Raw genomic sequence first — 13,317 nt, 5'->3', positions numbered from 1 at the left:
AATTTGACCAAGGTCAGAAAAGAGCATCAGATCCCCTGGAACTGGAGTTAAGGATGGTTGTAGCTATCATGTTGGTCCTTTGAATAGAACAGAACTCAGGTCCACTGCAAGAACAAGGGCTCTTAACTGCTGAGTGTTTTGTTCAGACTCTCATCACCTTCATAGTTCTCTGCCTCAAATTATAAAAATCCTGGGCTCAGTTGTTAAAGGTTAGGCTCACAATCAAAACATCAAAATTCCTGCTGTTGGCCAGATGTGGTGCTGTCTCAGCAAATGGAGGTAGACAACAAAATACTGCTGGTGACAGAGCACACAGAAGTCTCTCCATAGTCCAAGCTAGAACTGCACTTCTTGATGTATCCTTTAGCCTGCTCCTGTAAAAATGACAGGTACAGCACGCACACTCCTTTAATCCCAGCACTCAGGAGGCAGAGGCAGGCAGATCAGAGTTCAAGGCCAGCCTGGTCTATCGGGTGAGTTCCAGGATATCCGGGACTACACAGTGAAACCCCACCTTGAGGGGAACAAAAAACAGCAAAAAGACAGGTCCACAGCCAAGATGGTCTCTAAAGAATTTCTCTAGAAATTTTTCCTTCAATTAAGGGAGGAAGCATTTTCCTTGCTAAGCCAGAAACTACAGCCTCTCTCAAAGATGAAGGGAACATCGAGGAGCCTGGGGGTTGGCTCTGGGCCCTAGTCCCACAAGTACTAAGACATAATCAATACGTGATGGGGTAGATCCCGTCCTTTTCATAGGCCAGTAAGTTGCAAACTCTAGTGTTATCATCTCATATAAACCTCACAGGAATCGGTTTCGTCGTGGACAGGGCTGGAAATGCAGCCCAGCTCTTGGGCCAGCTGTGCAGCTCTCCTGCCCAACAGGAGAGACAAAACATTTCTGACTGGAAAACTTCTCCAACCCTCCTCCCAACTACTTCTCATCCCCTTACTTTTCCTGGATGACTGTTGGGAGGCAGGCTAGTTAGGACCTTCCATTAAACCTGCCCCTCACCCGCACCTGGCTTCTCTCTGCTAGCCTGGCCAGGGGAAAAGACAAACAAGTAGTTTAGTGCTTGGCAGAGGGTTCGGACATCATCACATTTATTTTACCAAGGAAGGCACAGCATGGGGAAGGCAGAGAGGCAGAGACAGGCCAGGTCAGTCAGGCTAAGACTCAGGTCTCACTTGAACACTGTCAGCAGTAAGTGTTCTTGAAGGTAGGGGTATAGCTGGAGGGGGGTGCAGAAATGATGTGTCTCCACACCTGTAGGCAATACTTTGTGGCTTGGCAAGATCAAAGAGGTGGCGCTGTAATTTCAATGGAGCCAAAGCAGCCACCTGCCTTGAGAGTCAGAAACCAGGCTGCCCTCTGAGGGCCTAACTCTTTCCACAGCTTCCTGCCCTGTGGCCTCAGGACTCTGCTTGAACCTTGAACTGGGAAGCCCACTGATCAATCCAGCTACAGTAGCCCCATTACAAAGCACAGCCTCCTGCAACCTGTCCCCCATAGCCTCTCCCCACACAGAGGCAGGATCTTTTAGCAGCAGAGAGAACAAGTTGATTGTCCCCTGAACCAGCTCAATGACTGTCCCCAGTTATCTGAGAATAGAGGTCATGTCCTTGTAACATCTCCTTGAAATAAATACCCTCCCAGGACACCTCTGGGTTCCCTCTCCAAACTGGTCCCTTATGAAGGGCAGCAGTAGGAGGGCTAGACCAAGCTCTTGCTTCTCTGCACTGCAGAGGCTGGGGGCTCCCTCTTGATGAGAGAGAAATGTACTCCAGGCTGGTTCTGGCATCTCCAGAAGCTCCTGCTGCCCTTACAGCCTCCTCAGCAGCCTTGGTGAGGGCAGACTTGCTGGCTTTTAGTGTTGCTCTGCAGAGAGCTAGACCGGTGAACAGGCAGCCCAGGAACACAGTGAGGCGAGCTGCAAGAATGGCACCTTCACCTGTAACCCAGAGCCTGGTCCTGCTGCTTCCTCACGAAGGACAGCAGCTGGCCTGCAGCCCTCACCAAGGGGATCCAGGCCAGGAGTTCCTTCAACCAGCCTCCCCCAAGCAGTTTGCCTACATGGTCCTGTCTGTAAAACAGTGTCCTCTCAAGGCCCCCTTGGTGTGCCCTAAGATCCTGAAAGCTCTGTCTTTTTGGCCAGGTCTCAGACGTGGCCTCTGAGGACCCAGCAAACATAGGGTCCCCATCTGGAAGTGGCTGGTGCTCACCAAGGTGCTTGATGCTGCTACAGCACAGCTACAAGGCTACTGCCTCTTCCGACCGGCCTCTTGCCGGCCTCTGAGGCCCACACTGCTCCAGGGCTACAATTCAGACTGTGATCTTGAGATTCTTGGGCCTTTTCGGAGCTCTTTCCGCTTCTCCTCCTTCTTCCGGCGTTTTTCTTCATCCCTCAAGGCCTTCTGGAAAGGGTCATTGCTAGGAATGAACTGAGATAAGCAGAGAGATCTGATTTAGTCGATGGGTAGCAAAAAGTTTCCTCTGAGCTAAATCTCAGACTGTAAGATAAGGTTCCTGGAGAAGGCCCTATCTTCAGGGAGCCCCACACAAGGAACCAGATGAAAGGGCTCAGGAAACCTGCTGCCTGAATCATGACATAATCAGGAGCTTAATAAGCAAACAGGGAAGATAGGAGAGTCCCAGCACAGAGGACAGAAGCCAACCAAGGTGTGAACTGGAAAACAAACACTCTCTTCCAGAAGAGAGAGCAAGGTGGTTCTTGGGTTACCTGTCTGACACACCCTTCAGGAAGGAAGCTAGGAGTCCTAGACAACAGGTGCTGCCACTCTGAGGCATACAGGAACAAACTGGCAAAAAGTGAGATGGGAATGCCAACAGGGAGAGATGTGCAGGAGATAAGAATTTGAGGGCAACTTCAACTTCAATCCCAGGCCCTGACTTTTCTCCCTCCATGCTTTCCCAAAGTCTAACCTAACCCATAGTTTCTGTTGGTCTCTATGGCCAACTATCAAACCTGTATCTCAGTGTCTATTTGTCTCTGTAACCGACAGTTCCCATGGCTACGTTCTTGCAGGCCTTTGTACATGCTGTGGCCTAGGTCCAGAATGCTCTTTCCAGCCCTGTCCACTGGGTTTCATTCACTCCAACGCTACTCCCACTGCCCTGGGGACCTCTTGTATGGCCGCCTCCTCACTGGTACCCTTTTTTCAATTTTGTACTGACTGATTCTTGTGCTTCTCCTTTGAGGCCCTCCACTCTGTGCCGTCACCCAAGACAGCATGTTTCATGAAGATGGAATGTTGGTATAGGGGGTTGTGGTCCACTATGTCCCAAGCACAGAGCCCAAATGCTGCTCAACAGCATTCCATGCACATTTTTGACGAAATGAAAGGATGGGCTTGTTAGAATAGTAAACACAAAGTATTCAAAATTCAGGCTCTCAAATATGTTCCTTTTTTATATTCTTAGGACAAAACTGTGACCAAGGTAGGAGTCAAAAACAAGCTAAGAGTGCCACCTTGTGGCACACCCTACTTGCCACATCGGCCACGCTTCTGGTTAAAGAGGGTAGTCCCAAGAGTGGTCCAGAGACAAAAATGGTGTGTTCAAGTCACACAGCGGAATGCTCAACTCACTTGGACTAATCCAACCAGGCCTCCCAACCACCTCCCAGATAGCTACCAATCTTCTCTCTCTCTGTCTGTCTCTGTCTCTCTCCACCTGCATCTGCCTCCTCAAATGCTGGGACTACCCATTCTTATCTCTTAAAGAAGAGACTCTTCTCACTGAGGCTGCTGTAGGTGGAGAGGTCCACGTTGAATATAAAAAAGCGGGCAGGCTGGGGACCCTTTGTGTATTATGTGTAAAGCCATGGGTCAAGGCCCAGTGTAGGGGGTTAAGTGGGTAAACTATCAGGACCATCCCCAGATAACAACAGGGAAATTATGTTGCTCCGATGGTCCAAGAGCATAGTATGGCAACATTACACTTGTGACTCACTCTCCTGCCTGACAGAAACATATATGATAGCAGGTGAGAGGAACCTACTTGCAGAAATTAAATCTCTCCCTAGATGCCCCATGTGGTGAGGAAGAAGGACTGCAAGGCCCTGGGAGCCTCTGTGTGCAATGACTGGGTCCACCTAGACTCAAGGTCTTGCCCAGGAATGCTTCTCAGAGTTGATTACAGCAAGCAGCCTTGAAGGGTGTACCATTTGGAAAGAGAAGCCACTACCTTGATGGGGAACACCATTTTCTCTACCCTAGCTGCATGAAACAGGCACTGGCTCAAAAGGAACCTCAGAGGTTCTGCTAGCAGTCAGGCATGGTCCCTGTGGCTCAGCTGGGTTAGAAACAAAGGTGTTGCATAGAAAGCAGTTAGCATTGCAGGTGTGGCCATGCACGGTGGTGGGCTGGCTTACGCTTGCAATTCCAGAACCTGAGGGTAAATGCAAGAGGTTCAGGGATTGAGGCTATCCTGGCCTACGAGACTGTCTCAAAACAAGCGAGGAAACAATAGAGAAACTCAGGGAAAGAGCTGCAGGCCTGGTTGCTGTCTTTTAAAAGCCATGTGTCTAAAGTTGGCTCTTGACCGGCAGCTGGAAACCAGTCTTAATCAGTAAGAGTGGTTTACTGTTCTCAAGTGTCTGTGACATCGATGCGGTTTATGATACGTTCCTCCCAGCAGCTGTAGTTTGGGTACTAGTAAGATTCAGGGGACTCATGTAACCAGGTCCCAGTAAAAACCAGGCTCTGGGCCTCCAGTGAGGGGGCAAAGGAAGCTCACACATGTTGCAGTTGGTTGCTGGGGGAATTAAACACATCTCCAGTGACCACTGGGAGAAAACGCTAAAAGCTGCTGTCCCTGGATTTTGTCAAGGCTGGTGTTAAATTCTAGGGCTCAGCTGATCTTCCCAGTCAACCTCCCAAATGGCTGGAATTACCTGTGTGCTACCACAACTGCCTAACAGGTCTCTATGATCGTGTAAAAATTCCCTTATCCCACTCCCATCTGAGCCTTCTGAAAGAGGGAGGTGACTACAGAAAAGAGAAACTATGGGTGTCAGGATGGGACACATGAATAATTCAGCAGTAACTTAAGCACCTGGAGATGCCTTAAGACTCTAGAGGACTCAGAGAAAAACACAGTGGCAAGTGGCAGGTTCCACTGTCGCTGGTGTGTGATTCTCATCCACATGACGGGGAAATTCACACAGACACAGTCAATACTGAGCCATTCTCCTGTGACCCACACCATCAAGGGCAGTGAGCTCCTCAGAGTACTACGTACACACACAGGATGGCACAGCCTTGTTCTACTCACCCTTTTATTCCTAAATTCTGAGCAGCCTTGGATTATACCACACTAGACAACTAAGGAGAAAATTCTGCACTTAAATATACTCAGGACTTGGGTAAACGATGTACCGATGACTTAAAGTGGAAGAGAAGGGACCACAGGAATGTCTATCATGGTGGATGACTATTGCTTTGGGCCATCTATTGCTTCCTATAATTATTAACAAATATGTTCAGTGAGATTGGCAGGTAAAAATCTAAATTTCTGGTGGATGTAATGGATAATGCACCAATTTTAGGTGATACTCTGATGGCTCTAAGTGAGGCATTCTAGTCCCCCTAAGACTTAAGTCACATGTGGTTGAGTCAGGGACTCCGGAGAACATGATGACGGCAGTCAGTACTGCTGGCTGACCTCATCCTGGTCAGAACAGCCGGGTGAGGTGGCTAGTGCCTGAGATCCCAGCATACAGAAGGAAGGCTAAAGCAGGAATGTGGGAAGTTGAAGGTCAACCTGGGTTACAGAGTCAGACTGTCTCAAAACTCAAACCAACAATCAAAAAACAATGCATATGACTGCAGCCTCAAAAAATGACATGAAACAAACTGAATGGAGTTGGACATTGCCTGAGTCAGATTAATCAGGCAGGAGGCTGTGGACCAAGCAATCTGTGATGGTGTGGGGTACCTTCCTATGTTCCCACTGAGTACACTAACATTGCAAAGTCCAGCCTAAAAACAAAATTCGCCTTGAAACAAAATTCGCCTTATCCCCACAGTGGCCTCTTGCTCTGGCCTCCTGTGCTTGGGTTACAGGCAAGTCCCTTCTAACAACTCTTTACCCAGGCCATTTTTTCAAGATTATTTTTGCAGAGAGACTGATCTTAAAGGATGAGGTATCTTCCCCTGGACACAGCATGAACCTACTTAATCCACCATGAAGAAAGATGGAACGCAAACCCGCTGCACGCACAGCATCTGCCTGGCCCTTCCATGTACAGAACAAGGGGATCCAAGACGGTAAGCCCAAGTCCAGCTACTCCTGCGACACTGACAACCGTCTATGACCTGCCGGCATCTATACAGTAGCAGGTACCACCTTAGACCTGTCACAGGCTCAACACCCCTCTCCACACAGGCGTCAGCTGTGATCTGAAGAGTCCTAGTTTCCCAGACATAGGAGGAGCCTTTCCTTCCCGTCCTTCTCGACCCTGTGCTGCTCCCTCTGATCCCTTCCTCGCTGTGTGTGTCTCCGTCTGTCTTCTAAAACTGCAGCTGTTGGCCCTGGAGCCAGTTTTAGAACTCCAGATTAAAGGCATGTGTAGGAGTGAGAACAGAGCACCAGCCTACCTGTATCAGAGGCTCAGAGCAGGGAAGAACGTGACCTGGCCCTACCTGGTCACTCTGACACTCACACCCTGGGGGACACATTGTACAATGAGATGAAGATGTTTACAGACTCACGAATTCCCCCAATCTCTACTCCACCCCCGAGCCGTGGGCTACATTCAGAGAGGAACAGTGACTCCCTGAAACTGTCAGTGACTTAATGGTTTCTGGACTGTCTGGTTCTGAGTCTAAAGCTCTCACTACCTACCCCAGGCCTTAGGCCTGCAGACTCAGCCTCCCGTGCCCAGACACAAACAGTCACAGGCCCCAGCAGCTCACCTCTGTCCGGTCTATTTTAAATGGGTTCTGGAAGTCAGAGTCCTTCTCAGTGATCCCCAGCTCCTGGGCCATCTGTGGATGAAAAAGCCTGTCATCCCCTTCTGCCCCTGATTACCAGAGTGCCACTCCCACCATGCAGGGACTTAAGCCTCACAGCCTGGGCAGTGTAGGCCAGAAACAATCCCCAGAGACCCTCCAAGTCAGCAGAGCCCCTTGAAATTAGGCCTCTATGACTCAAAGTACCTAACACTCACAGAAAACAGAACTGTGGATAACTGACAGGGCCAACCGCAGAGAGATGTGAGGCTCCCAGCCCTCTTACCAGTCCTTACCAGGTTGAGGATGGGTGAGTGGGGTCCCTGGTCAAAGACACCTGTCTGATTGCAGAAGCTGATGCCCCAGCGGATGAGGTGGTTCCAATTGGAATTATGGTCGAAGTAGTGGTGTACAATCTTTGGGAAGCGCAGCACCACATCGCCAAAGAAGGCTGTGTTCTCCACCACATGGGAGAAAGCTGGTGAGAAGGTCTGAGTGAGTCAGCTGGCTGATCCCAGACCTCCCCCAGGAATGGAAGCGTCTAAATCCACTAATCAGAGGCGGGAATGGCAGCCATTGCTCACCGCATGTGCACTGTGCATTAGGTCTTATGACCTGCTAGCAGACTTCTTTCCGGGGAGGGATAGCCACCGTTCCTGTTCTACAGATTATGATGCTTGGGGGGTTGCTTTGTTTGTTGTTAGATTTTTTTTTTTTTTCAACTTGACATAAGCTAGAGTCATCGGGGAAAGGGAGCCTCAGTCAGGGAATTGCTTGCATCAGACAGGCCTGTGGACATATTCTTGATAGATTAACGTTGGGAGGCCTAAGCCTCCTGTGGAGTGGGCCACCCTAAGAGGGCTGAGGAAATCGTGCAGAACAAGCCCGTAGGCAACATCCCTCCAGGGTCTCTGTGCCAGTTCCTATCATGGCTGCCCTCAATGATGCACTTTAATCTCTAAGCAAAAAAAAAAAAAGAAAGAAAGAAACCCTTTCCTTCCCAGGTTGTTTTTGTTCAAGGTGTTTAACCACAGGAACAGAAAGCAAACCAGAACACAGCTAGGAAACTGAGGCTTAGTAGCTAGTGAGTGTCAAACCCAACCTGCAAACCTGAGGTATGTGTTCAAACTTACAACTTATGGCTTACAAGACTCATTTGTGGAAATCAGGCAAGCTGTACATTGGGCAGGAGACCTGTACAGGTCTCAGGAGTTCAAGGCCATCCTTAGTTAGAGGCTTGATGCCAGCCTGGGATACGTCAACAAGGGTATTCCTCGTTCTGAGAAAAGATTCATTTACTTTGAGAGTCAGAGGTGGGCACTATTTTGTACAGGCGTGACGCCCAGTGTCCAAAGCTATGTCAGTGTTAACTATCTGTACAGGGTCATTTCTGTCAGGACAGCCAGCAAAAAGGTCAGACTTGCACTGTTTCTGTTTACTGTTTCTGTTTAAAAATATACTTTTCAGTTGAGCAGTGGTAGCACACGCTTTTAATCCCAGCACCCAGGAGGCAGAGGGCACCCTGGTGTGTGTGTGTATGTGTGTGTGTGTGTTGGGATTACAGGTGTGTGCAGCCATAACTAGCTTTAATTTTCTGTTAAGTATTTTTTTCTCTCTCTCTTTTGATAGTGTCTTTATGTGACCAAAGGCTAATTTAAGCCTCATTATGTAGCTCAGGTTGGCACTGAATTCATGATCTTTTTTCTAAAAGCTAGTATTACAGGTGGCTTATTTTGAAATCATCTAGATTTATTTACTACAACACAAAACTCTTTCACCCTACTCCCTCTAATGCCATCATCTTACGCCACTATAGCTAAACCAGGAAATTCATATCAATACAGTAGCTTACCTACAGCTATCTGACATTGAGTTGGTCAGTTCTCCCACTAAGGTCCTTCCCCTAATGAGGTCAACAGGTCAGTTTACACTGGGGTTAGCACATTTACTCTAGTGACAAGTCCCCCTAGATGGAATCTTCACTCCTAGAGCACATACCCAGACAGCCCTGCCCAGCACTGGCGGGCATCACAGGGAGGCAAGCCAAACCCAAAGATCTGCCAGGCTGGCGTGTGGGCTGTGGACCCCTGGACTTCAGAAAAACCTTGAGACTCAGGGAATTTAAGAATCAGTTTGGTTCAGAGAGGAGAGCCAAGGCAAATAATGTGTTCTCTTTCAACAGGCCTGAGGGGTGCCACCTGTAAGACGCCATTATTCACCCACAGGAGCTGCTCCCCCTGCTCCCTCCTGTCGGCGTCTCTGAGAACTGTCACTGCTAAACTGTGACTGGTTAGGCCAGGCCCTTAACCCCACTCCCACCGCTCGGGAGGCAGAGGCGGCAGATCTCAATGTGCTTGAGGCCAGCCTGGTCTACATAGCAAGTTCTAAAACAGCCAAGCTTACATAGTAGAGAAAAAACGAAAATGTGATAGTAGTAGGCATAAGGAGGGGCTAGCATTGGAGAGGAGTTCTTGCAAGAGGGGACAGAGGGACATGAGACATCCCATCGTCTTGTTTTCCCACTTCTCTGAAAAGAGATTTAAGGAGTTTGGGGCCTTTACCATGGTAGCAAAGAGTGTTGGTAATCACACTCTCCCTTAGCTTTTTGACAGGCCTCGGTCATTCCTCCTTCAAACACGAACAATCCCCATTTGCCTTCCCAAAAAGTGATTCACTAGCTCTGCCATGCCCCCTCAAGTGGTGGCAGGCAGAGACTTTTCTCTGGCTTCCCTGTCTAAGTAGAGGACAACATAAAGAAATATGTGCTTTACGGCTAAAGGACAGAGAAACTGGTTCTGAAGCCCAGAAATGTTTAGAGAGCCACAGGCCAGGCCCTTATACACCCTAGGCCAACTACTCAGGGCCCTCACAGGGATATTCCACAGGTACAGGAGTGACGGGAACAGAGGAGGAGCAGCTGGAGAACAGCAGGGTAGTAGGGAGCAGAGCGTAGTGTTGGGGAGGCCATACCATCCTTCAGCTTCTCGTCCTGGGGGAAGGGCCCATCTGGGAGCACAGCAGCGGCAGTGAGCGCTGTCCGGGAGTCCTCCAGCACCTGAAGGAACCCCATCTCGGCTAAGTGGCTTTGTGGAGACCCTCACAACCTAGCTCCAGCCCCATTTACCTGAATCCCCCTCCAGCTCTTTTACTCATTAAACACTGTCCCCTCGGAGAACACCTACTCATCTAGCAGCGCTCAGAGCCCTGTCCTGCTACGAGCTTCCCTGCTCCCCCACACCTTAAAGAGTCCCTTAAGCATGACATCAAGGATCTTGTACTGCTGGTGGATGTCGTTCAGCTGTGCCAGGTTCTTCAGTGCCACCAACTGCTCTCGCCGCTTCACCTCAAACATCTTCTTGTCTGAGCAACATTAAGTTAAGGGGCTAGCACAAAAACCCTACTTGGACAATACAAAGGACCTGCCTCAGAGGGCCCATTCCTAACCTGTGCCGCTAAAAAGCCTTGGATGGCCGTGGCTGAAATGCCCCTGGGAAGGGATGGAAAGTCTGGGAAGGATACAGGTTCTGCAATGTACCATTTGTCCAGAGCCCAGAAACACCACACACAGAAAAGAGGACAAGCCCAGCACTCCAAGATCTGACACCTGCCGTCCCTTTCCTGTCTTTCTGTCATCTCTTCCCATCATTCACTGCTCTAGAAGCTCCAGCAATCTGCTTAAACTATAACACGCCCCCACCATTCTCCTGGAGTTTCTATTCTCAAGACAGCCGCTCAGAAGCTCCATAGTACAGTGCTTCTCCCAAGACCTCCTGTATCCATCAGAGCCTCAGAGAACAAAGTCCACTTGTTTGGATGTTGTGGTGATTTAAATGAGAATGGCCCCCATGGGCTCATACTTAAATGTTTAGTTCCCAGTTTGTTGGGCCCTTTAGGGAAGATTAGGAGTAGAGCCTCATTGGAGGAAGTAAGCGTGGCCTTGTTAGAGCTGTATTACTGGGGATGGACACTAGACCCAGTCTCTCTGCCTTCCGCCTACAGATCTGGATGTAAGCTCTCAGCTCGGCCAGCAGGGCGGCTGCCTGGCTGCTGCCATGCTTCCCACCTTCACGATCAAGGACTAACCCTCAAAAACTGTAAGCCAGCTCCCAATCAAACACTTTCTTTTATCAGGAGCAACAGAACGGTAACTACTATCCATCCTTTCTCCTCCTGGCTGCATGCTTGCCTCGAAACCAGGGATGCTCTTGTGTCATCTTTGTGTTGCCAAGGCCTGGCTCAGAGGACCAGCCTCAGATAAGCTAGTGATCAAAGTTTTGGAGGGTCTTCCCAGCCAGGTACCTACCTCTGCACATCTGAGAGATGAGCCTAAACTTCAGTTGACATCTGGGGGGGGGGGGACCACAAACTGAAGAAAACTGACCTGCTCACAGTCCAGCCACAGCTTATCTTCTCCTTCCTCCTATTCTTACCAGCTCTGTCTGCTGGTCCTTGGAATTCCCCCAAGGAGAGATCTCATTTACCAGCCCTTCGAAGACAGCTCATTCACCCCACCCAAGCCCCCAAAGGGATACAAATCTTGAGGCTTGGGTCCACAGTGGTCTTTAGGGTGCCTGTGACTTCTGTGCCAGGGAGCAGGATGGCAAAGAAGGCTGCCAGGAACTGAAGAAGGTCCATATCTGACACTCTGGAGCTAGAGGGGTAACACAAAGGTGGCGAGTGAGGTCACTGAAAAAGCAACTTCCCCAGACATGGTCCAGCCTTGATACCAAGAATCCAGATTTGGGGAAGCCCTGAAGTTCTAGCCAGGGCTGGTGACTAGCAAGCACACAATATAGGTCTCTGGGATTGCAGGAGAAAGAGAGGAAGAGACTTTAGCAATGCTTAGGGCACTGGGGCTAGAGCTCTAGGTTGGAGTCTTGACCACATCTACCTTTGTTACTGGGCAAGTGCCCCAGCTCTCTAAACCATAGCTTCCCTACCTGTAAAACAGGGTTAGGAGGTCCCTTTCCTGATGCAGAGAGGCAGGTCTGGATATGTAAGGGGCTGGCCAATGGCATTCCTATCAAATCCCTGTTCTAGCCTCCTAGTGGGGGTATCAGCCAAGGAATCTCAGGCAGTGAGAAAGTTAAGACTTGTGTGGCTTCCCTCCCTCTCCAACTTCTTCTGACATCAGCCGGGACACACTGGCCAACTAGCCTGGCTGAATCTCAGAGCTCCAGGTTTAGTGAAAGGCCCTGTCTCAACAAATAGGGTAGAGAACAATTAAGGATGATATCTGGTCTTGTCCTCTGGCCTCCACACGCACAGGGTGTACACACATAAACACACATTTTTTTTTAAAGGACAGAGGGATTTGATCAACTTAATCATTAATATGTGTGGGCCAAGTGTACTGGCTTGTGACTTTAATCTCAACACTTGCAAGGCTGAAGGATTTCCTTAAGTTTGAGACTAATCTAGGCTTTAGACCTTGTGTAAAACTTCAAAATGGATAGAATGGGGTGGAAAATGTCAGTCAAAGGAGGCCTCATACTCAGATGATACCCAGTTTCACAATACTGTGGAAAAAAAAGTGTCTTGTCAGAATCTCACAGCTGTTCCTAGACTGAGCCAAAAGTCAGTACACTGTCTCTTCTTTAAATAAGCACAGGGCTCCTCATATCAAAGCTGGCCACACCCCACCCCAGAATTTGAGAGGCTCAGTGAGAGACTGTTAAGAAAATCTCTGCCCCATGAAGTTGGGACAGCTGAAGCTTAGAGGACTCCAAGATTATCCGGGACCCTCCACCTTCCATCTCACGCTCCAGAACTCAAGGGATCCTGAACCAGACCACAGCAAAATTTGGGGAGACAGAAATTTACCAGACAACCTAAGATACCTCAAGCAGGACAAACGTGAGAAAGGAAAGAAGCGGACCGTGGGGGCAGGTCTGGTTTGCTTTACTGTAACTCTACTATCCGGCCTTTAAATCTCACTTCTGTCCCGAGCGTCCCCGAGCTCTCCAAGGCTCGGCAAGAGACTCTGAACGCGTCCCGCCGGGTGTTGGTTTCGTGCCTTCGGGCTTCCGAGGGGCTAGCGAGCCACTCCAGGTGTCCGAGTCCCGAAACCCGCACACAGTGCGAGAGGGGCTCCGCACTCCCCTCTTAAGAAGCCTACGCTACAGCCCGGCACCCCCGCCACCACCTACCCGGGCCGGCGGTGCAAGGAGGTGGGAGCAGCCCCTCGGCGTGCAGCTCAGCTCCCGGAAGCACCCAACTCAGGCAAAGCGCGGAACTCCAGAGCACCCGGCCGGCTGCGCCCGGAGACCCACAAACTGCCGCCCCACCCACCGCGCTGCTCCCGACCAATGAGGCTGGGCCGCGACCGCCGCGCTCCGCTGACCT

At 49.9% G+C, this 13,317-nt stretch overlaps 1 protein-coding gene across 1 annotated transcript; it reads right to left on the bottom strand.

The window, feature by feature from the left end:
- Nucleotides 1-1,065: 1,065 nt before the first annotated feature.
- Nucleotides 1,066-13,238, bottom strand: Ccdc134 (coiled-coil domain containing 134). Its single transcript, XM_055603135.1, has 7 exons — nt 13,122-13,238; nt 11,505-11,623; nt 10,211-10,332; nt 9,943-10,027; nt 7,269-7,450; nt 6,937-7,008; nt 1,066-2,439 (listed from the first exon to the last, which is right to left on the bottom strand). The coding sequence occupies exons 2-7, from the start codon at nt 11,605-11,607 to the stop codon at nt 2,314-2,316; spliced, it is 690 nt and encodes a 229-aa protein (XP_055459110.1). The 5' UTR covers nt 11,608-11,623; nt 13,122-13,238; the 3' UTR covers nt 1,066-2,313.
- Nucleotides 13,239-13,317: the final 79 nt, after the last annotated feature.

Source organism: Psammomys obesus, unplaced genomic scaffold (assembly GCF_907164565.1).
Source record: "Psammomys obesus unplaced genomic scaffold, mPsaObe1.curated_primary_1811, whole genome shotgun sequence".
In the NCBI taxonomy this organism is placed as follows: domain Eukaryota; kingdom Metazoa; phylum Chordata; class Mammalia; order Rodentia; family Muridae; genus Psammomys; species Psammomys obesus.
This window is presented reverse-complemented; position numbering and strand designations above follow the sequence as displayed.

Bases quoted from the DNA above. Each gene is read 5' to 3' on its own strand.
- Ccdc134 (XM_055603135.1), bottom strand. From the start codon at position 11,607: ATGGACCTTCTTCAGTTCCTGGCAGCCTTCTTTGCCATCCTGCTCCCT. The intron at 10,028-10,210 runs GTGTGGGGGAGC...GGGTTCCTTCAG, and splicing joins TGCTTAAGGGACTCTTTAAG to GTGCTGGAGGACTCCCGGAC. The intron at 7,451-9,942 runs GTATGGCCTCCC...CCTTCTCACCAG, and splicing joins GGACGAGAAGCTGAAGGATG to CTTTCTCCCATGTGGTGGAG.